Below are 23,879 nucleotides of genomic sequence, written 5' to 3'. Positions count from 1 at the left end.
TGCATTCTCAGGAGAGGGGGGCTGGGCTGGGCCGTGACAGCTGTGGTCTGCCTTTAAGCTGCCACAGGACTCCTGCTATTGTTATTACTCCAAATACTGCTGAGCACCAGTGTGGCGTAGTGGTTAGAGTGTTGGACTGTGACCTGGGAGACCAGGGTTGGAATCCCCACACAGCCATGAAGCTCACTGGGTGACCTTGGGCCAGTCACTGCCTCTCAGCCTCAGAGGACGGCAATGGTAAACCCTCTCTGAATACCGCTTACCATGAAAACCCAATTCATAGGATTGCCATAAGTTGGGATCGACTTGAAGGCAGTCCATTTCCATTTCAACACTGCCACCTCTTTGGAATTTATCAGTTAAAAGAAAATACAGATCCAGTTGAAAATAGCCAAGTGCAGCAGCACAAGATCAGAAATAGGCTCCTTGGGACAGTCAGGTCTGCACAGCCTTCCTGGGAAACTGCAAGCCATAATAAGGGCTCATAGCAGAAGGCATTTCAAAAGGGTCACCTCAAAGGACACCTTGCTTTTGGATGCCACCAGTGAACCTCTGAAGACTAAGGCGATAGGTGCAGGGCCTTTTTGGACCCCCCCAGAGTAAGGAAGAGAGAGAGGGCATCTTATCCCCAATTATCTCAGCATGCACCCTGGATGCAACCAGGCCCCAGCTACAAGAAGTGGAACTAAACTGGGCTAAGGTGAGTCAGGCATCCTGGGAAAGGAGGCTGATCAGCTGCCAACTAACCTGAGGGCAGGAGCTGTGCATCACTCCTGGGTAGGTTCTGAACTGGACCCTGCTCGGGGTCACAATGCCCTTCAGCTTCTCGGCAGTGAGGGCTCCGAAGCGGACTGGGATCATGGGGTCGACCTCCCCGTGGCACTGCAGAATGGGGATGTCTTTGTTCATGCCGTTATTTGCTGCCTGCAATGGGGGGGGGAGGAGGGAAGGGGGAAACAGCAGCAGGGCAGGAAAACCAAGCTGTGAACAACCCAGGAAAACTGGAAGAGTGACACATTGCATTCTGGGAAAAGTAGTATCTAGCAAGTTCATTGCAGAAGAGCTACTCTACCAGTGCATGCACTGAGCCCCACCCACAGAGATAACAGCAATATTGGGGGGGGGGAGGCAACAGTACCTGAGGAAAGGCCTTGTGCAGGGGGAGCCAGCAGCTGAGGGCCACAATGCCAGCCAGTTGGTGTGGGCAAGTGAGCGCCGTGTAGAGGGAGAGTGCGCCACCCTGGGGAGGGGGGGCACAGCCACAGTTAGAAAGCAGGTCAGAGATTGCCCCTAAAAGGACCCTCTGCCAATGCCAAGGGTGCACACAACTCTTACCTGCCACCACCCTTGTGAAGCACCCTCCCCACCCCCTGTAGGAAACTTCCTGGCTCTCAGAAAACACAACCTGCACGAAAGGCACGTAACATTTGTGGCCACGCTCCACAAACACACTCCCAGAGAAGCATGCTCACCACCTCCTGCTCAAATTAACTGCTCGACAAAGACAGGCCTAGCATGACGTCACCTAAACCTTGCAAAAATAAAGAGCCAAAATTCTGTAGCTTGGCCATAGTCTGTCTACACAAATTTCGAAGGCTTCCCTTTTTTGGGGGCATGCAATAATCTGCTTACCAGAAGGAAACAGGGAAGTAGCAGTTAGGAAGGCCGGCACCCTACTCCAGAAGTCTAGTTCTGCCCCCACTCTCATCCTTAGCTTTCCCATGGCCATAAGAGCTAGAAACTTGCTTTAAATGGAGTGAGACTCAGGACACCCCTTTTTGCAGCACATGTTAAATTCAGTGCTTTAGGCCCTCACTATGGTCCGTCGCCTCGGCACCCTAGGAGCAGCTACATACGTTCAAGGGAGTGGCTTGAGTGGAAGCCAGGCATTTCCACTGCTCTCGCCCTCAGCAAGGCGGCAGCAGCAGCTAGCTTTGCATCTCTCCCCAGCATCAGTGCTGATGTCTCACTTCCAATCCCACTGTCCACACACAGAGAGGCAATCCTAGGGATGCAGCCTGCCCACCCACCCCACTCACCTGCGAAAAGCCTCCCAGGATGATACGGTTGGCTGGGATCCCATTTTTTATCTCATGTTCGATCACTGCTTTAACTGGAATGCAGAGAGAGAGAGAGAGAGCTCAAGGTGGCCCAATATCACAGGCCTTGCATCTTTGGCGCCAAATATGTTGGGTCCACAGTAAGTTATGAAGGCAAAATCTGTTGGTGCAGACTTATTTCACAGAGTTTACTCTGCTTCAAAATACCACATTTTTTTAAAAAGCGCAAGATGTTCTCTCCCACAACGCCTTGGGCAGCAGAGATCAAGGGGAAAGGAATGCAGTTTCTGAACGGGGGGGGGGGGAGGAGTGCAAGAGAATCGTGGTTTGCATCTGATGAATGTGACTCCACAACTTACAAGCTATCCTTTAAACTGCCAGAGGGCTCTTGGCTTTGCTGCAGTGGGTCAACATGGCTGTTGTCTGGAATTTGTAGCTTGCCTGAGACCTCTTCAGAGAGTTCCCAGTTCCCAGCCTTTGCTGGGAGAGAGTTGGGGTAAGTCTACCATACACAGCAGACCTCCAAAATCCAGCAACAGCTCTCCTTTGGTGTTGAAATGCAACAAAGGCAGGCACGATGCAAAAGGGCCAGACATCTGCAAATGAGGAGTTCATCTTGGGAGCACACATTCTCTCTCTCCAGCTCCTTCCTGCTGAAAGGGTTCACCTCCTCTCTTTCTCCGGCCAGCATTAACAATTTGGGAAGGGCTGTAGTTCAGTGATAGATTACCTGCTTTGCATGAAGGAGATTCCAGGTTCAATTCCCAGAAATGTATGGGTGGGGCTGGAAAGACCCCTAAAAGTTGCCCATCTGTGTAGCCAATATTAAGAAATGGGTCTGATTTTGAATAACAGAGGTGGGTAGCCTGCAGCCCATGGGTCAGACTTGGCCCATCAGGCCTCCTCATTTGGCCAATGAGGCTGTTTTGGGGAAGCCACACCCACTCGCCCTACACCAGACATCATGTGAGGCAGGTAAAGGCGGAGCTCCAAACAAATAATTGGGAGCTTAAAGTCAGCTCCTGTTTGTTCCTTAGTTGGAGTGAGGCGTGCTCCCAACAACCCATCAGCTGGACAGAGGCTCTTTATGGCTCAAGGAAAGGAACTTGGAGTCTCTCCCTTTCTCTTGGCTTTTCAAATGTTACAATTCAGAGAAAGGGAGGCCAACCCTCCAGCTACCCCAGGCAAGCTTCTCTTACTGTTCTCAGCAGCTTTTTTAATTCCACTTTCATCCTCAGGAGCGTCAGGACTTAGACCCATCAAATCAAACCTGGAAGAAGAAAGGAAAGTCAGCTGCTGCTCTCTGGCCTACCAGGAGCCTGCATGGGGTTGGCTAAGCAAACAGACTGACGGCTGCACGGTGCAATGGCAGCTTCACCATCCCAAACTCTTCTGCATGGGAGAATCGTGGTAGCGATTAGAGAAGGCCTCTGCAGGGAAGGTGGAGAGGATTCCACCACCCGCCACTCTCTCCGGTAGCTTGAGACATGCATCGATTCAGACATTCATTCCACCAAGTCTTATTTTTTTATTTATTACATTTATACCCTGCCTTTCTTTTCATGATTGAAACCCAAGGCGGCTTACATATGGCTCCCAGGCGGTCTCCCATCCAGGCACTGACCAGACCTGACCCTGCTTAGCTTCAGGAGCTGGCCTCATGTGCCTTCAGACCATAACTGTATATGAAAAATACATATTAATGCTGTTGCTCAGAAAAGTAAGTAGAGCCGGAGGCAAAGTCTGTAGAAGTACCTAGATGTAAGTGAAATATATGGACATTCAAACAAGAGACACTTAATTGTTAAAAGGCCGTTAAAAGGCTGTGGGTTAGAGCTACAGGCAACGACAGTTAACTCAGCAGGCAGCAGCCCTCCATCTGATGGCCGAGATGTCCTGTTTAAAAGGCCCACTCTTCTGTGGGGTTAAATGTGTTCCCCAGCCCCATAGGAGTAACCCTGGTGTGTCCCCTTTGAAACACGCACAAACCAACCCTTCCTTGCATGTTTTTGTATGCTTTTAACTACATGTAGTTTTATTTGTAAGCCGCCCTGAGTTCCAGTTTGGAAAAAGGGCGGGGTAAAAATAAAGTTTCATTCATTGCAAAAAGGACTGGCCAGGTACAGGCAGCCGAGGGACTTCATCAGGTCCATTAAACCTCTCCACGCAGCCGCCGCCGCCACCTTTGCCCTCCCCTCCCATCAGCCCTTCATCTGCACCTCTTCCCATTACTCCTGCTGGCGGCCACTAGCGTACTTCCTTCTGATGTGCAGCACAGGCCCTACAGCAGGAGGAGCCTGGGAAAGAAGGCCTCTCAGGGCAGCAGGGCAGGGCTTGACGATCACCTGTCAGCAATTACATTTATATTGCTTGATACTAACCAGGATGGCATGACCATCTTCATGTTGAGGGTGACGGGGATCCTAGGCCTGCAAGGAAGGGAGGGAGGGAGAGAAAAGCAGGCCGTTATGCTCCAGTAGGAAGCGTACAGGTCACGAGGCTCCTAATGAACCTGAATTCTGCACTTGCACAGTCTGATTCCAAAAGGTATGGGATACACAAGACCCAGGTCTGGCTATAGAGCTGCCAGCTGTAAGCTCCCCCCACACACCCAACCTCAGGGACTGCCCAGGCTGGGTTAGCTTTATAAAGAATCAGGTGGCAAGGATCAGTACAAACACACACACACACACACAGCTGGCTCTGCCTGCCCCAACCTCCATACTAAACATGACACACACAGTCCCTCCTGGAGCAGGCCGTGTTTGGTGTGGTTGCCTAGCAGCCCACCTTGGGACCTGGACATATGGGGACTGACTGGAGCCTGAGCTTGGCGCTTTTGCTGGGGAGGTGCTGAGAAAGCATCAGCCACTTCCCTCAGGTTGAAAGGCTCCGGAGGCTGCGCTTGCCAAAGTGAGTCCAGGGCTGAAAGCATCAGCATATTGCGACTGAGAAAAGCGCCAGACTCAAGTCAGGGGCAGTCAGCAAGCTGCTCCGTTTTGTCTTGAGCCTGACCCAGGCAGTGTCACAAGAACAGGCATGGCTGCTTTCCAAGGTAAGAGGAAGAGGGAGAGGGTAGCAGGCTCACGGCAGAGCTGCGTGGGTCTTCCCAGTTAACAATTTCCAGTGTTTCAACAGACAGAATGTGGGACAAAGCAGGCGTTAGTGCAGGGGTGAGGAACATTTGGCCCTCCAAATGTTGGTGAACTCCAGCTCCCATCAGCCCCAGCAAGCATGGCTAATGGCCAGGGATGATGGGAGCTGTAGTTTAGCAACATCTGGAGGAACAAAGGTCTCCCACACCTGCATTAATAGAACGCTCTTTCGGAGACCCCTTTCCCCCTTCATCCTGCCATTATCATTAGCAAGTCCATGTCCATGGGGCTACCTAGGAAAGAAAACTGACGCCTGCTTGTCATTTGTAAGCTAGCCGTGGCCACCACCACCCTGCTTTAGCTGCACCCCAACTGATGCATCCCCATCTTGCTTGCTAGCACTCTCGTGACGACATGCAAGAGCCACATCTCCTGAGTGGCTTCTGCAGCCCAGTTTGGCATGTGAATGTCTGACTACGGCCCACCTGGCAGCTACTGCTAGTGGGGCTTAGTGGGGGGAAACCCATGCCAAAGCATACAGCCATTACACAGTTCACTGTCTGGAACAGTAACACAGACAAAATTATTTGTGAACCCCTTAGTAAGCACTTGGCACAGATTCCGTTGGTCCACCTCATGTTAACTCGTGCCAAGGGGTGAGATGGGGAGGCAGCGTGTCTTTGTGCCCCAAGATCTTGGGTTGATTTACTGAAGCCTTTTAGAAATAAGCACCTCTCTATGTGACATCCCACCTTCTTGGTTCTGGTGCTTGGCTTCCCCCGAATGGCTGATGCAGGCTAATCCATGCATGCCACATTGAGCTGAAGCATAGGGCATCGGGGTACAGTGTGGGGTTCACTACCAAGATCTACTGGGCTCCTTCCAGCCACTAGATTAGAATATCAGCTAATTAAAGCTGATACCTTTGTGAAGACAAAAATGGTGGCCTTTTTGTCAGCGAGGAAGCTTTGCACTAACCAACCTCCAGGTGTTCAACTCCCACTCTGGTCCGGTCTAATACAAAAGTCGATAATGTGCCTGATGTCTAGATTTGGGATTGGGCGACCATTATTGAGATCCAGGTGTTACCCTCAAACTGTAATGCTTAGTATGGCTGTTGTTATTGTTCCCACCAAATCATTGTTTTTGTTGTTGTTGTGATGCTTGTGTGACTGCAGTATTACCATTGGCAAAAAAATAATTTCTTTAAAAAACAGATTAGGATATGATTAGAGGTTCTTTGGCAAGAGCAGGATCTCAGGAGGGCAGCCCAAACTCAAGCCACAGGCCTTAAAAAGCAGCACACAGTCACTAAGCTGTGGTAGGGAAGTGCCACCCTCACCCTGAGACAGCCAGAGCTGGCTCAAACCAACTAGGAAGAAACTGGGATGAAGCTGACATTCTGTCTTTGTTGTTTAAAAAAAGCAACCACAGTGGCCAGCCAGAAGCCCTGGGAAGGAGGAGGACATGAGGCAACAGCCCTCTACTGCTGTTGTTCCCTAGGCTGCCTCTGAACCTGGAGGTAGCATATAAGGGTCCAAATTAAGGGGAAACGAAACAAAGCTGTCTGCAACCTAGTCTCCACGAGCAAAGAGAACATGTCCACTTTGGCTGGAATTTAAATCCAGACACAGGCCCCAGAGCAAGGATGGGGAACCTGTGGCCCTCCCAATGTTGTTGGACATCAGCCCCAGCCAGGATGGCCAATGGTCAGGGATGATGTGTCTTGCTGGGGCTGATGGGAAGTGGAGTACAAAATATCTGGAGGGCATCAGGTTGATGCCTGGCACCATCATTACTTGCTTTTAGGTGCCAGACAAAAACATTTCCATTTGTCCAAGCTTTTGGCCCTTGATCTAGAAGGTATTGAGATGTATTTGTGGCCTCTTTTTTCCTCATTTTTTTAGTGGGTTGGGGGTTGAGTTAGATCTCTATAATATACATAAATGTGCTTTTCAGGTTTGTATTTTATTCTGGTTTTTATACTTGGTTTTAATGCCTGTTCCACTTTGAAAGTCGCTTTGGGTCACTTTTTGTGAAAAATCAAATAATCACAAGACAGAGAGACATTCCTGAGTCAGCAGGGAAGTTTATTTCTGGCTGGGAAAAACAAGACTGATCAGGCTAACACATACACACATGCACCCCCCGAGTGGAGACCTCTTTCTTGAGGCTTGTGGCAGCCTAACCCAGGGCAGAGGCAACACTTACGCATGAGGGCAGATGTATTTCACATATGGGAGCCGGATGGAGGACAGGGCCTCAGCCCAGCTGTGCCTTAAGTAGGGGAGGCAGACAAAACACAGATCAGAACTCGAACTGCATAGCACACAAATGAAAGGTCAAGAGAAGCAAACATTTTTCATTGGCTATCTCTGCCAATCCAATGAAAGACATTCCACTGGAAAGCAAGGGTAGGACATTCCAATAGCTGCCCGTTATGATAAAAAGCATTAATGCAGAGCTTTGCCTAAAGAGTCAAGTAAATTCCTATAAGCTGCATTGGTAACAACAATCCTGTTAAGTAGAACAGTCCTCACATTGGTGCAGCAATCAAACGCGTGATCCCCCACACCTGCATGTTCCAAGTAAAGTCTAGGAACTACATTACACATTTTGTCTACATGCTTAGTGGCACAAAGGTCCCAGGTTAAATCCCCATCATCTCCAGGTAGGGGTGGAAGAGACCACGGTCCAAAACCTAGGACACCTCAGCTGTCAGTAACCAAAGACCAGCCTTCCCTAACCTGGAGCCTTCCAGATGTTTTGGACTACAACTCCCATCCTACCTGGCCACGTCGACATGGGAGTTGTAGTTCAAAGCATCTGGAAGGCACCAGGTTGGGGAAGGGCAGTGTAGACAATACTGAGCTAGATAGACCAAGGGTCTGATTTGGTGTAGGGCAACTTCCTATGTGAAACCATGTTTTGGACTGGTAAGCCTTTCCCTTTCTCTCTCTCAGCATCTTCTTGTTCCAATCCTGTTGCTGCAAATATTCTCCTCCTGCTAACTAGACCTGCTACATTTCCCAGCTAGAAACAGGGCCACTGGTCTCCTTCTGGTCCAGGCTGCTGGAATAAAGAGGGACTTTCCCCCTCCCCACCCCACCCCCTGCATCATCCACACAGCTTTGATTATACAGCTCTCCCCACCCTGAATACTCACCCTGTGTCTCCAAGCCCATGTAAAAAAATGACCTGTGAAACCAAGCAGAAAATAAACACATTAGCCAGCACAACAAGTTCCAAAGCACTGGCAAAGCACACTGGCAGCATCCTGTGAGGCCAATTAGTTGCAAAAAAGAAGCAGCAGATTATGCTGAAGAGGAAAAGCAGGAAGGTGAGAAGGAGAGGCTAAGACTAGAGACTATCTGCCCGTCACCAAGTTTGTGCCTCAGATGTAGTCAGAGAACGGACTGGAAAAAGGACTGCTAACAGGTTGCATACACATCTGCATCTGGAAGACCGAGGCCAATCACAGAACCTGAACTAAGCCATGCAGGGAAGCCTGTCACCTAGGATTTCTAAAACCAGGCAAGATAATCACCTCCCTCATTATATGACTGCTTAGCTCTCTGGAACTGGCACTTTTACACATGCCACATAATGTACATTCTAGACTTGCAAGATCCTTTAGTATGGCAGCACCTACGCTTTGGAACTCCCTGCTCAGTGATATTTGGCAAGTGCCTTCGCTGTACTGTTTTCAGCAAACCCATATAGGCATGTAATTTTAGCATGCAATTTTAACATGTGATTTTAGTAAGTACAATTGTTTTAAAATTACTGATTTTCTTTTGCATTTTAATGTTTGTTTTCATTGGTATTTTTAAATGAATATTTTATATTGCCTTTTGTAAACCACTTAGAGGTCTTTTCTTTGAGCAAGCAATATATAATTTTTGTTAAATAAAAATATCCCCTGCCGCCACAATAAGTTCTGGCCAAGGTTATTGCCATGTGTGTTAATCTGACAGGCTGCTATCACCTGCTCCCCAACTCTTGCCTAGTTCAATCATCTGATCCCCCACCATAAAGAAAACAAACATGTTCACAGGACCACAAACACTGGCTTCCTGAGAATCTGTTTTCATTTTCAAAAAGAGCAACTTCTACCCCTTATGGATGTGGAGGTCTATTTGGAATTGAGCGATGCCTGCCAAAGTCTCAAGAGCCAAAGAGGTGGCCCAATGTGGTTCCCAGTGGTTGAGGCTTCTATACCTTACAAAACCCCTGTCCCCTCCGCAAAACATATTTGCTGAGGATGGAAACAGGAGAAGTTGTGCAGTAGGTTTTGCATAATAAGGAGAAATTGTGCCAATTTGCAAAAATTTACACAGGTTGAATTCAGAATTTCTTGAAGAACTGGGGAGTTTACTTTAGAAGTGAGGAACACACTGGTGTACAGGTCCCATTTAGAAAGGAGCCTATCTGTGCAATGGAATTCAGCTTTTAGAAAATTCACATAGAAAACCTGGTGGCCAGCTCCCCACCACTCACATCTCTCTTCACCCACCCCGGTTATCAATATTAATTCTTCTTGACCAGCAGCCCAGACAGAGGAAACCATTACCAACACCATCCCTTGCTGCAGTGTTGGTCGGGCTTTGCTTCTCCATTTCTATTGACTACCAGGAGTTCCAGCCTTCTTGAAGAAAAACAGGATTCTTCATTGGATAGTTCAGGGAAGTTAGCAATTCAAATCCAGCTGAAGGGGTTAAAAGTTTCTGTTCACCAACTGCTTGGCTACATCTGTGTCAGGTTCCCACAATGCTAACCCCTGCCATCTTTTGGCAGCGACAGACCCACTTGTGGGCAGGCAGGCCTGTTTGCGCCATCAGATACCTTGAGGTCATGCCTCCTGACCTGCTTCAACCTCCAAGACTGTTCACAAGCCAGAACTGAAAGAGAGCTAGAGGGCTCCTAAGCTTTGTTCCTGTTGCAGATCTTGATATATACGATATGGCTAAAAGCGTTCTGGAGTTCCGAAAAATGTGGTTTTTGCTTCCAACAGAAGAGCAATTTCCTAGCCATTACGATTGGGATGGTAGACAATAAAACAAAGTCACCAAAGCTTTTCAGAACCTATAGATTTCGCAAAGGCAACCAAGAAATAACAGATTTATTTGTATGTTTAAGTGCAGAAAAATCTTTTTTTTAATGCACCCCTCCCAGTCTCAGATAGTTAAGCTTTGATATTCAAAAATATATATTTTTTAAAATCCCCCAAGATAGTGATGGGGACTTGGCAGAACTAAATGGTGGCCAACAGGATGCAGTTTTAGTGCCCCTTGTTTTATCGTCCCCTATAGCCATGCCCCAACAGACCATATATCAGCATCTCTCTCCCCCACCCTCAGGAGGCTGAATCCTGGAAAGAGGATTATTATAAAATAAGCTGATGTAGGCAAAATGTGTTTGATTTACGTAATGTGTTATCCTTGCAAAATCTGGATCTTTTGTGGCGGGTGGGGGGCACAGCTCAAACACAGAGGCAGGAAATAAAACAGCAAGGTACATCTGATGGTGCAAATACAGGCAGGGTCAGCAACAAGGCTGAGGATTACAGGAGCTTTGGAGCCTGGTGGGTATCAGTATTGTTTCTGCAGAAGTGCCTGGCCACAGTGGTCGACCACAGCAACCCCACATTTGCATTAATGGGGATGGGGATAAGCAAGCCTTGGTCATATATTTCCTTGTTAGTGCAAGAGGAGCAGCAGCAGCAAGGCCAATACAATTTGATACAGTTGGGCTAATTACCTGCCAGAGGCAGCAGTGCTGTTTTTGTGCAGGCCCTACACAAACAACATTTGCATGGTTTACTGGAAAGGAACAAAACCATGTTGATCTCTTCCCGCACCCCTCCCCGCACAAAGGTTTCTCTCCACACAACTTCTCTGCCACCCCTTTTTCTCAAACAGCTTTTGAGTTAAAGGGAGGGCAGCCCCTTGGCACTTAGTAGCAACTGAGAGGAGGGGGGGGGAGAAAGAAACGCAGCTAATTCCCCTAATCTTCCTGGATCCCAACAGATGGCAAGCCAGGGAGAGACAGTGACAAAGTCCTTACCGCTGCAGTCTCCCGCTCTGCCCCTGAAACGGTCACAGCATCAGCGAGGAGGGGGACAGACATGTTGTTACCGCACATACACCAATAGAGGCTTCAACAGCTCACACCTGCGGGACAGAGGGAAAGAGAAAGAAACATACACAAATATATTTATTTACACAGCACATTTAACTTAAAAGCCCCTCTCCAACACTTGATCTGGTTTGGCCTTACAACTATGCTATGAGCTCAGTCACTTTTATAACCAGCTGACCAGGCAGGGAACTGAAGCAAATGGCATGTGAAGGCCTCTCTCCAAATGAGTGCACAGTGTACAAGTTCCCATCCTAAAGTCCATCTCCTTTCATCTCTGTCCCTGTCCCACATGAGGACTAGAAGCTTGTTCCTGGGTTAAAAACAAAAACCAAGATTTTCAGAGCCAGGGTTGTAGCCGCCCTGGGCTCCTTCTGGGAGGAAGGGCGGGATATAAACTTAATAAATAAATAAACAGCCCAGAGCACCCTGGCTTAGGAGCCAAACACAACAAAAGCTGCAAACAATGAGGTCTCAAGGCAGAGTGTCCACAGCTGGGAAATTTGGGTCAGCCAGTTCCAGCAGCTCCCACTGGCAAAGGGACTGTCCCATTTATTTGTTTATTTATTTAGTTTAATTTATATACCGCCCTAAGCCCGAAGGCTCTCTGGGCGGTGTACAAAAAGATAAAAACAAGCATAATATATAAATACAATAAATACAATAAATCAAGAAACAAAACAAACAAACAATAAAGAACCAAACAGCGTCCAAAATACAGAAATGCTGTTAAAATACACTTTAAAATGCCTGGGAGTATAAAAAGGTTTTCACCTGGCGCCGAAAAGATAGTAGCGTCGGCGCCAGGCGCACCTCATCAGGAAGACTGTTCCACAGTTCGGGGGCCACCACTGAAAAGGCCCTGGTTCTAGCCATCACCCTCCGAGCTTCTCGATGGGATGGTACTCGGAGGAGGGCCTTAGATGTTGAGCGCAGTGTACGGGTAGGTTCATATTGGGAGAGGCGTTCCACCAGGTATTGCGGTCCCATGCCGTGTAGGGCTTTATAGGTCAAAACCAGCACTTTGAATCTAGCCCGGAAACAAATAGGAAGCCAGTGCAGACGGGCCAGAACAGGTGTTATATGAGTGGACCTTCTGGTCCGCGTCAACAATCTGGCCGCTGCATTCTGGACTAGCTGTAGTTTCCGAACAGTCTTCAAGGGCAGCCCGACGTAGAGCGCGTTGCAGTAGTCCAATCTAGAAGTTACCAGAGCATGAAGAACTGAAGCGAGGTCGTCACTGTCCAGATAGGGACGTAGCTGGGCTACCAATCGAAGATGGTAAAAAGCATTCCGTGCCACCGAGGCCACCTGGGCCTCAAGAGACAAGGAAGGATCGAAAAGAACTCCCAAGCTACAAACCTGTTCCTTCAAGGGGAGTGTAACCCCATCAAGAACAGGATGAACATCCATCTCTAGGCCCACAGAGCGAAACCCAGCCTGGATTCAGAGAGACTTCACATTTACTTTAAAAGTTCATTGGGAGACTCTGTTGAGTTTCTGGGAGATTTGAGATGCTAGAAAGAGGGTCGTACACCCAGGCCAAGTGCAAAAAGACTAATGGATAACACAATTGGTAAAATTCTTTAAATCACAACCTATTTCAGGCTGTACAGTTCTTCTTCAGAGCAATATTTAACACAAAATGTAGCGCTAGGGATGTAAAGGAAAAATAGTAATAGTCTGAGCTGCCTGAAATGCTGAGCTACAAATATTCCTCTGGATGCCGGGATTCAGATTATTCATAGCCTCTGAACACATTTCTGCACACTTTTTATAGTTGTCTTCTACTAGACTCATGTCATAGAATTTAAGGAGTTTGAGTCTGTAATGGATTATGTAGTTCAGTGGTTCCCAAACACCCCCCCCCACTGACCACTTGAAAATTGCTGGGGGTCTTTAGCAGGCCACTTAATGATTTTTCTGTCTGTTGTAGCAATTGCAAAGTACCATATTAGATTGTATTTTTACAGATACTCCATGGACCATCTGAATGAAGCTCGCAAGTCACTGGTGGTTCATGGATCACAGCTGGAAACCCCTGATCTAATCAATAACATCCTATTCTACACCAAAACATCCTTGATTTCCCCCCCTAGTATTTTATCAAAAGGTACTTTCCCACAATTTATGTTTGGGTCTGTTTAATGTACAGATGTAAGAGTAAGAAATGCTATATTCTCAAAGGCAAGATTCAAAACAAAGATGCAACTAGAGAAATGTAGGCTTTGATTTAATATAGGGCCAAGTGACTCCTCCAAAGGGTTGGGGGAGTTCCCGGAACAGATTTAAGGGGGGTACAAAGGGGGGAGTTCAACTCTGGAAGCATAAACCCTTGCAGTAAAGGAGTGAGTGCACTGGATACCATTCTAATATCTATATATGTAACTAACATCCCAAAAACTGGCTGTCACACAGTAGCTGAACTCCCCACTCTTTCCCCATATTTGATTTAGAATCCCAGGAAACTCCCAAATGTTTTCTCATTGCTGAGAGAGAATGCACGGACACATAACATTAAAGAACACTATAGTTTAGATCAGCTGTTTTAGGACTAGCTTCAGAAAAGGCCTAGGGACAGGAAGAATGAGGGATTGCTAAGACTGGGGTAGGATAGCATGTGGTTCTTCAAAGCGTTTCGGGGTGGCCCACGAGTTCAAAGAATTTACAAAATCCCAACAACCTGTATACATTTTGAGTCCTCAGAGCTACAAATACTGAAAGGAAAAAAATACAGCAAAAGTAATAAAGAATAGAAACAATAGATTGTATCCATCTAAGTTCTATTCAGAGTAGATCCATTGAAATGAATGACCATGACTAACTTAGGTCCATTAATTTCAATGGATCTACTTTGAGTAAAAGTTAGCTAGGTACACCCAATGGGAAAAAGTGCAGAGGAGCCAAAGTTAATTCTTTTCCCCAAATCTGAGGATTTTCAAGGCCATCTTGATTTTTCTCTCTAATAATGCTTGTCTGTTATATTCAGTAATATGCAAATTGTGTTCCTTATGCATTCAATATGATGTGCAAATTAGCCATTGTTCAGAATTGCTCTCAATGAAAGACAGATTGCATCCCTAGACTCACATTACGCCAATTAACTGTTGAGCAGAGACTGGTCTATTGAACTGACTGGCTGCATTCCCATTCTTTCACCTCAAACAATTGGCTGCCAGGAGAGACAATTCCATCCTGTCCTCTATCCTTTCCCCCCCCACCACCACCACCACCGGCAGTATGCACGTCTGCTGCCCTAAAATAGAGATGAGGTTAACATGAACCACCCACTGAAGATAGGAAATTCGTGCTAAGGCGACAAAACTTCAGAGAGAGATCTGTGTGCGGTGCTGTCGCAAATACAACAAGGAGTCTTGTGGCACTGTAAAGATTTGAGAAATTTATAGTGAGCTTCTTGAAAAAGGCTACAATAGGGTCAATGGCCAGTATTGCGGAAGCTTAAATACTCCCACAAGAACTTAGAGGGAGCTACCATCCAATTGGCTATCTTTTCATGGGAAAGAGACTTGAAGGAGTTGCTCTGTAATTTTCACTGCAAAAAGACTCCCCAACACACACCCTCTTTGCACACATTTACTTTGCCTTGTGCCAGCTTTGCAAAAACATGTTGGCTATCAACAGTAGTCAAATTAGAAGAGCTGGGCGTTTCAGATATCCTACTGCAAAGATCCCAGATTGATTAACAAGCTAAGGCAACTTCTGAACAAACAAAAAGTGTTTTTAAAAGTTTATTGAACTAGCTCACCTGCCCAGACAGATGGGCATTTTTAGCACAGGCAGACTGTAAAATCAACTTCTCTCCAGTCTGCCTGATTCTTCTTGAGCAAAAGCAAACGTTTGCCCAGTTGCCTGTGGTATTTAAAAGGCTGGGCTACAATCAAAACAGTCCAGAGTTTGGATTAAATTGATGCTATTCACATTCTTAAGAGCCAGTGTGGTGTAGTGGTTAAGGTGCTGGACTACGACCTGGGAGACCAGGGTTCGAATCTCCACACAGCCATGAAGCTCGCTAGGTGACCTTGGGCCAGTCACTGCCTCTCAGCCTCAGAGGAAGGCAATGGTAAACCCCCTCTGAATACCGCTTACCATGAAAACCCTATTCATAGGGTCGCCATAAGTCAGAATCGACTTGAAGGCAGTACATTTACATTTATTTACATTCTTAGACTTCTTGGGTGGCAGGTTTTGCTCAGGCTACCGTAGAGTTGAACATCTCCAGGTGGAAGAAATAAGGCAGATGCAGGGGACCTTTGGCCCTCGAGAAGTTGCTGAACTACAACTCCAATCATCCCCAGCCAATGGCAATGCTTGCTGGGGCTGATGGAGTTGTACTTCAGCAACATCTGGAGGGCCAAAGTTTCCCTATACCTGAAATAAGGCAAGATGAAGTCCACCAATATCAAGGATAAAGGAACCCTACTGTTCACATACAGCCCATGACTTTGCTGTCTTTAAATACTGCCTTTTCACCAAGTTACTCATGGCAGTTTACAGTTTAACACACAAACAAAAGAGAGTCAAAAAGGATAAAACAATAAAACAGAAAAAAATAACTCAAAGCTTTTCTTTCCCTGACATATAGCTTATAGTATTTATTAAATGTATATCCTACCACAAACAATACAACATCTAAAAACCAATTCCAGAACAGATGCAGGCTGGGGAAGATCTTTACTTAAAAGGCTTGTTGGAAGAGAAAGGTCTTCAGTTGGTGCCAAAAAGGCAACAGAGACAGTACCTGTCTGTCTGACTAACAGGAGGAAATTCCAAATGCTAAGTGCCACCACACTAAAGGCCTGATTCCTTTAGTGCAGATGGTAACTGCAGGACACCTTCACCTGCACAGCATAGTGATCCACTGGGATTTTTTAAAGGGTGAGTTAATATTTCAGATATCCTGGTCCCAAGCTGTATAGGGCTTCATATGCTTACAGGAGCAATACAGATATTAGCACCCTCCCCAAAAGCCTTGCTCCCCTTGGATCAGGCCACTGTTTAGGCAGGGATTCATTCTGCAAGACTTGAACCCACAACTTTCAGTAGTGTCCTGACCTTTCAGTCATCATGCCTCTCTAGATTGCTGGAGGAGCGGGTGGAGCATCAGCCAGCATGGATGAGAAGCGGGGCTGGGCCTCAGATCCTCCCTCTTTCTCTCACAGAATGCTATTCCTTGCAGCCTAGAGAAAGCCAGCTCAGACGCTGAACGCCAAACTCTGCGCTTCCCTGCACTCTCTCCTCTTCATGTCATCTCCTAGCTAAGGCTTTGCCCCTTTTTGACAAGGGTCCCCCTGTACTGCCCTGCCTAAGGCCTTGGGAGGCAAACATGAAGGAGACAGAGGAACTCACTGGCTTATGCTGAACTGCAGCATAAAGAAAGACAGTGTTGTCTGGAAATTTGTGCCCCAGCAAATCCCTCCTGCAACCAAAAAGCTGAAGGGTTAAAATGAGCTTTTGCTACTTCCATACCATCAGTAAAGGGACAAGACTATTTATATAATTGCCGATAACAATGCAGAGAGATGAGGGCTCAAGAACCAGCGGTGCCTCAGCTGCCACTGGAGCTGCACTGATGCAACCAACACATGAAAAGCAAGGGCTATACCTGATGGCTGCCTGCTTGAGTATGACCACAAAGGCCAGGCAGATATCAAGCCACTGCCACATTGCCAGTATATCCGGCAGCATGCCATTGCCCTCATCATGCAGTGCAAATCATCATATCATGACTCAACTGCTGCCAGGTTCACCTAAAAGAACAAAGCAGAGTCTCAGCCAGGAGCAATGGCAAGCTGTGTGCTATGGTAGCCCACAAAAGCCTGGGGCAGAGACTGAGAATACCACCCAGAATGTGAGCTTCTGTTTAAAATAAAAATCAAGTTTCTAGCCCCTTATGATTGTAGTGGAAACACCAGCTCTAGTTTCCTCTGCCATGCAAAGAAACATGGCTAGAAAGAGTTCACGAAGGAAGCTTGAATACGAATTCCAGAATGTCAAGACAGCAATCATTCTTCACTTATGAGTGCACCCATCTGCTACAGCCCACAATTTCTTAAGTCCATGCTCCCTTCTCTTCTTCCCTGATTCCCCCCCCCTGGAAATCCAATACAAAAACCACAACTGTGTGAAAAAAACACTGTTTGGTCATCACATGCACAACCCACCCATCCATGCAATGGCAGCTCATTCAGATGCCCAATACGCATTAATGTATCACCACCTGCAGGAATTTCAAGCACAGAATCTTAGAGGTCCAGCTCATGAGGACTTCCACCTCTACTGCAAGAGGGCACAGTTGCTATTTCAGCAACATGAAGCAACTTGCTCTGTTTATTTTTTCTCATCACAAAACTGTTCTTTGCTTATGGCACACGGGTATGTGGACTGAATGGAGTGGTATGCAGAGGGGTCAGTGGATATCTTTGTGCAGGCAGGGTGAGAGAGAGGTGGACCAGATGACCAGCTCTGAATCAATCTCCCCCAAGGCAGATATCAACAATACATAGCAGCCAAGTCCTCCTGACGTTGCTGTCCCTCCTGCATTTTATCTGGAAGTTGAGCTTTCATAAACCCATCAGCCTAGCTCTTGACCTCCCCATGGAAAATACCATGTTGAGTTATTCATGCAGTAAAGTTGGATGGTTTTGATAAGGCCATTTGAGCAGAGTTTAAACACAGACCTACCCGACGCATTCCACAAATGAACACTGGACTAGTAACCTACCCGGAAATAGAGTGGGATCAGAAACTACCAAGCTTGTTTATTCCAGACCATCATTTTGGAGTCTAATAAAAAATTAAGGAAAAACTGCTCGTGCAATATAGTATTCAAGGCTAGAACTCCACAAAGGTAAAGGTCAGGGCTGAGATTCTACACCGAAAAGCGAAGAAGTTAAAGGTGCTTAATTCTATGTCGGGCTGTGATGTACTGTGATCTCAATATTTAAATTGCTATATTCACAGCAGGAGTGGGGAACCTGTGGCCTTCCAGATGTTATTTAACTCCAACTCCTATCAGCCCCCAGCCAGCATGGCAAAGGTTGGGTATGATGGGATGTGTAGTCTAACATTATTTAGAGAACCAGATTCCCCATCCCTAGTTTACAGGATCTGTGGGCACAAGATGCTGAAAATGCTGGGGTAGAAAATAGGATTTACTTGCCCACTGGGCCTTCGCTCAAGGGGGGGAAATTGTGAGATAGTCCCCAGCAGTTCAGAAATCACAATTCCGTCTTCCCCCATAAACCCATGTCAGGGTCTTTTTTATGAAGAATACCCCACAAGTGTAAATGAGAAACAGCTATGTCAGAATGGAAAAACGTTTAAGATCCCTAGTCATCTGCATTAAAAAATTAAAAGCAGACACTGGTATCTCAGAACCCTGTGTACATTTTCACTCCTATACAAGGCCCCTTGAAATTAATATTGGTCCCATATTCTAATATTTTCTTCAGATTTTGCACAATACTTCAGATCAAGCTCCCCTCCCCTTTATAAAAAAGGAAATAATACTTGCATGTAGGGTTCATTCATCCTTAGTTGAGGAGAAGTGAAATGAGTCTGTCAAACTTAAGCCAGTATCTGAATGAGCTGGGTAGTTTTCAAAAACAATGAGGGTTTGGCTTGAATTTAAGACATTCAGCACTTAATAAACACTTACAACACCACTGAAATCAGCTTCCTTACCAGAGAACTAGGCTGGTATAGCACAGTGGGGAGGAGAGCCTGGCTGGGAGTCCAGAGCCTGTGAGTTCAAATCCCCGCTCGTATCTTCTGGGTGCAAAGGGCCAGCTAAAGATCATCCCACAGTGAGTGGCTCAAGGGTTACGTGCCCTGCCACCTGTGCAGCTGTGGGCAAGCTGCATAGTCCCAAGGAGCCCAGTTGCCCCCCCAGCTGGCGGCTGTGGACAAGGAAGGGGCTGGCTTGTGCAGCTGTGGCAAGCTGAGCAGGCCCTAGCCAGCTGGGGAGGACTAGCCGCAGAGGGAGGCAATGGTAAACCCCCTCTGAATGCCGCTTACCACGAAATCCCTATTCATAGGGTTGCCATAAGTTGGGATTGGCTTGAAGGCAGTCCATTTCCATTTTCACCAAACAACTGGAAGGCAGCCGGTATAACACTATTTTTTCAAAGGGATCCAAGAAACTACAGATTAATTAGGTTAACTGCTGACCCTGTCACTGATAGTCCTTATTAAGGACTAAAGCTGTTAAACTTATACAGAGGAAGAAGAGTCAGCTGAGGAATTAATATGTTGAGGAAGAATCAGTGTGGCTTTTGCAAAGAGAAGCCTTGCCATTTTTTGTGAATTCATTGAAGATGTCAAACATGTGAATATGAGAGACCTGCTAGACATATTCTTTCAAAAGGGTTTAGAAAGTCCAATAATATAATGACTTTTCAAAGCTTTTGACAAAACTTTTTATCAAAGGCTTCTAAGAAAAAACTCAGCACTCATGAGATGTGGATAGATTAACTGGTTAAAAACAGGAAACAGACAGTAGAAATAAACTGTCACTTTTCACAATGGCTAGAAGCAAACTAGCCCTCCTTCAATACTGAATTACGAATTGTGATATTTAGTCTATTCATAAATTATTCAGAGCTGGAGGAAACAGTGAGATACCAGTAAAAGATACAGCATTATTTAGACTAGGCTATTGGCCAGTAGCCATGATAAAGAGTTGGAACTTCCACACTCAGAGGTAGTATACCTCAGAAAAGCAGTTGCTGAGGAGCAAGGGATGGCTCTTATCATACCCTGCTTATCATACCCTCTATAAGCATCTGGCTAGCAACAGTTGGAAAAGAAAGCTATGCTAAAGAGACTCTACTGACTCTACAAGACAATTCTATGCTCTTATGACCTGCATTTCTTTAGAAGAATGAGTCAAACAGATTGGGGAAAATAACCATTCCTTGCCCACATTTGAGTGATGGGGAGAGAAGCAAGCTATTCACATTATTAATGGGATATCAACTGTATTCTCTGCTCATTTTCTATTAACAAAGAGAAGCCATACAATATTAATTACACTTGTTCAGTAATGACAGCACTCTCAGAGCTGGGCATGTTGCTAACAAAGTCAGCCCCAGCAAGCTTCTGAAGTACCCAACATGAATGAGTCCAAAAACAACAGTAGCATACTACATTCATCAGGACCAACCAAAACATCACAAAACAGGGAGTGAGTGGCATTTCAAACAACCTGAAATGTTGCTCACTACTTTGTGGTGTTTTAGGGGGCCCTAATAAAGGCACTGGGATACTGCTTCTGGACTTATTTCTAACAGACCAACCAGCTACCAGCAATGAGTGGTAAGCAGCGGTAATGTAGCTGAAGCTCTGTTCACGGCTGGAGTTCGATTACAACGGAAGGAGGAAGTCGAATCTCCAGTAAAAGGGGTCGAGGTCCACTCAGCCTTCCATCCATCCGTGGTCGGTAAAATGAGTACCCAGCATATGCTGGGGGGTAAAGAAAGGCCGGGGAAGGAACTGGCAATCCCACCCCATATATACTGTCTGCCTAGTAAACGTCGCAAGACATCATCCTAAGAGTTGGAAACGACTCGCACTACAAGTGCGGGGACACCTTTACCTTTACCTTTAGTTCCAAGAAGTCTCTCCCTAGTGCCTCCTAAACAGGATATCATCAGTAGATGCCTGCTTGGGGAAAACTGTTTAGTCCCTATTTTACCCAAATAAATTGTTATTCCCCAATTTCAGTTTTTACGCTATAGTCAAAAGAATAGTAGATCACAGATTCAAGATTATCCCTTTTCTGACCATCTTTTTAATAGGTAAAGAAATACCACATTTCTTATAGGCATATAACCCAACAAGCTGGAAGATGTTCACCAATTCTCTATACTACAATGTGGAACAACTTTCATGTTCAAGATTTGTGGGAAAGAAGACTACGCTAAGAATAAATTATCTTTCCCTCAAACCTTTTCCAAACATTCTATATATTTCTGTGATGGTTCCAACCTTTTGTCTGTTTAGGGCAAACAGACCAGAGTATTTAACACATCATGAAATCAACTGATGGGATTCACTACTGAATTAGTGATTGATGATGCTAACCAAGATGGCGTTTAAAGAGGATCAGACCAAACCATGGAGGAGAAGATTAACAGCAGCTATTAGCCACAACATTTCAACAGAGCCTCCACGTTTAGAGACAGTACAACTGAGCATCAGATGGTGGCAGAGACAAAAGGCCACAGCTCTTACTTCCATATCCTGCTTGTGCCCTTCTAGAGGCATTTATAGTTGGCTGTTACCAGGGCTGTGGAGTCGGAGTCGTGGAGTCAGAGTCGGGAGCAATTTTGGGTGGAGTCGGAGTTGGTAGAAATGTACCAATTCCGACTCCTTCATAAATGGCAAATGTATATTAACTAGTAATAACAAATTTACTGTAGTAATTTATTTATTTTTTTTATTTATTTCATTTTTAAACCGCCCATAGCGAATAGCTCTGAATAGTAATATGGTAGCACGAGGCATTTCATCACCACCACGTGAATCCAGAGCTTGGAAAAGTTACTTTTTAAAACTACAACTCCCATCAGACCCAGGGATTGGGCTGATGGGAGTTGTAGTTCAAAAAAGTAACTTTTCCAAGCTCTGGATTCACGTGGTGGTGATGAAATGCCTTGTGCTACCATTTTACTACAGTAAATGTGTTATTACTAGTTAATATACATTTGCCATTTATGAAGGTCGGAGTCAAAGGTCTGGCGTACTGACTCCACAGCCCTGGCTGTTACTGAAGACCACATGCAGGATTAGTGGGTTCTTAGCCAGATCTAGCAAGGCTGCTTGTTATGAACTGTAATGAAGAACCCTGTGCCGGCATCTTCAACAAAAGCTACAAGTAATCAGCCTGCTTCTATTATAATCTGCTCTGGAAACTCTGGCCTTGCTAAATCGATTAACTTACAAATCAGTTCTGTGCGTTTTTCATGAAACAATTTTACCAACTATAAAGCCTCATCTGCACTATACATTTAAGGCACTATTATAAAGAATCCTGGGAATTGTTGCTTGTTCAGGGTGCTGAGAATTATGGTTCAGTGAGGGGGAAAGGGGTCTACTAACATCTGTCAGCACCCTTTACAAACTACAGTCACCAGAAGCCTTTCAGGGAAGTCTGGATTGTTAAAGTCGAGTAGCAGTGCTTTAAAATAAGGTGCAGATGAAGTCTAAGTCAAACTACAACTTCTGGCATGCAGACTGCAATCTTAAGCATCCAGTACAGTGGAACTTCCAAGAAAAATGTTAGATTCAATTTGTAAGTTAACTAAAGTTTCAGACCAACATGTCATCAACTTACAACCACCAACAAGAATGCACGTCTGTGTGTCTCTCTCTTTAAATACTAAGCTTCCAGGCCTCCAAAGACAACCATTTCCTGTTTCCTATTGACAAGTTTCAATGTGGTTTATAGTTATTACATTATAGTGAAAGCTATTTTGTTTCAAGAAGCTTTGGGGTTCAGCTGAATTATTTTTTTAGGTATGATTACCCGAACATAGGTTTTTATGTTGCTTAGTTTTATTTTTATGTTTCATGCTTTATTATTTTACTTGCATGCTGCCTTAGATATTATTATGCAATGGAAAGGCAGGATATATGTGCTTTTAATAATAAATACATTGACCACCTTTGTTCTAGGCACAAGGTAGAGAATACCAACTATACCCAATCTTGAAGATGGTACAAGGTGAGTGAATATCATCCATTATTAGTAAGACTGCCTGAAATTATTCATATCGCTACTCACAGTCAAATACAGCTTATATCAAATACTTCAAGATATAATGACCTGTCTTCTCTCCTACAGTTTGGCACAGTTTTAGTTCCTACCGTTCCAGAAAGGAAACAAGTAGCTTTTTACCTGCATTTCAGTCCCACCCTACCCAGATTTCCCCCATTCGTCTTCACACACATCCTTTCTACCTACTACTGCCTACACCTTCCAGCCTATGCTCATCCCTCTTTCTCATCCCCTTTTCTCTTAGGATGACCACATGCCAAGAAGAGTGGAGTCTCTTGCATCATGAACAATTGTACTTACAAGGAATATTCAAAGACAGACGACTTCACTGTGCCTAGACAAAGAATACGTACACCTGCCAGGAGCCCTTTTTTAAACACACGCCTCAGAAGACCAACAACCCTGCCTTCCGTTGTACCTTGGCCACGTTACCACCTCCTCGTGCTGCCAAACCTCCAACACTCACCTTCCGCCATCTGATACTCCTGTACATTACTACTCACCCCCGCCAAAGTAAAATAAAAAAACTCAACCCCCGCTCAAGCGTTCCTTCCCTCCCATCAGGTGTCACATCCATGCCACGCCCTCCTCCTAGTAACCCTTACAGCCTCCTTCCCTATAACCGATGCCCCCCAATCCCACCCACCCACCGCCAAGCACACCCCTCCCCCCTCCGTTACCTCACAGACCTAGGTCCCCACAATTCTACAAGCAGCCTGGCCCACCCCTCTCCCCACACAGAAGCCACCTCCTCCCCAAAGACCCCATAGCGAATATTTCCCCCTC

The 23,879-nt window shown here is 45.8% G+C and overlaps 1 protein-coding gene across 5 annotated transcripts in view; it reads right to left on the bottom strand.

Annotated features, from left to right (window-relative positions):
- The window catches only part of LYPLA2 (lysophospholipase 2), a 28,813-nt gene that overhangs the window by 4,705 nt on the left and 229 nt on the right, over positions 1 to 23,879 (bottom strand). For 3 of the 5 annotated variants that reach the window (XM_061597808.1, XM_061597809.1, XM_061597807.1), the window contains exons 2-9: positions 11,222 to 11,328; positions 8,322 to 8,353; positions 7,367 to 7,432; positions 4,442 to 4,489; positions 3,260 to 3,330; positions 2,040 to 2,113; positions 1,139 to 1,240; positions 748 to 924 (exon numbers count right to left, since the gene is read on the bottom strand). In XM_061597808.1, coding sequence (XP_061453792.1) covers positions 748 to 924; positions 1,139 to 1,240; positions 2,040 to 2,113; positions 3,260 to 3,330; positions 4,442 to 4,489; positions 7,367 to 7,432; positions 8,322 to 8,353; positions 11,222 to 11,299 — 648 coding nt within the window. In that variant the 5' untranslated portion in view covers positions 11,300 to 11,328. Of the gene's footprint in view, positions 1 to 747; positions 925 to 1,138; positions 1,241 to 2,039; positions 2,114 to 3,259; positions 3,331 to 4,441; positions 4,490 to 7,366; positions 7,433 to 8,321; positions 8,354 to 11,221; positions 11,329 to 23,559; positions 23,622 to 23,879 lie in introns of those variants that run through there. The other 2 variants (XM_061597810.1, XM_061597811.1) reach the window with 2 other exon arrangements.

Source organism: Rhineura floridana, chromosome 15, assembly GCF_030035675.1.
Source record: "Rhineura floridana isolate rRhiFlo1 chromosome 15, rRhiFlo1.hap2, whole genome shotgun sequence".
Lineage (NCBI taxonomy): Eukaryota > Metazoa > Chordata > Lepidosauria > Squamata > Rhineuridae > Rhineura > Rhineura floridana.
Note: the sequence above shows the minus strand (reverse complement) of the source record. Positions and strands in the feature narration are given on the sequence as shown.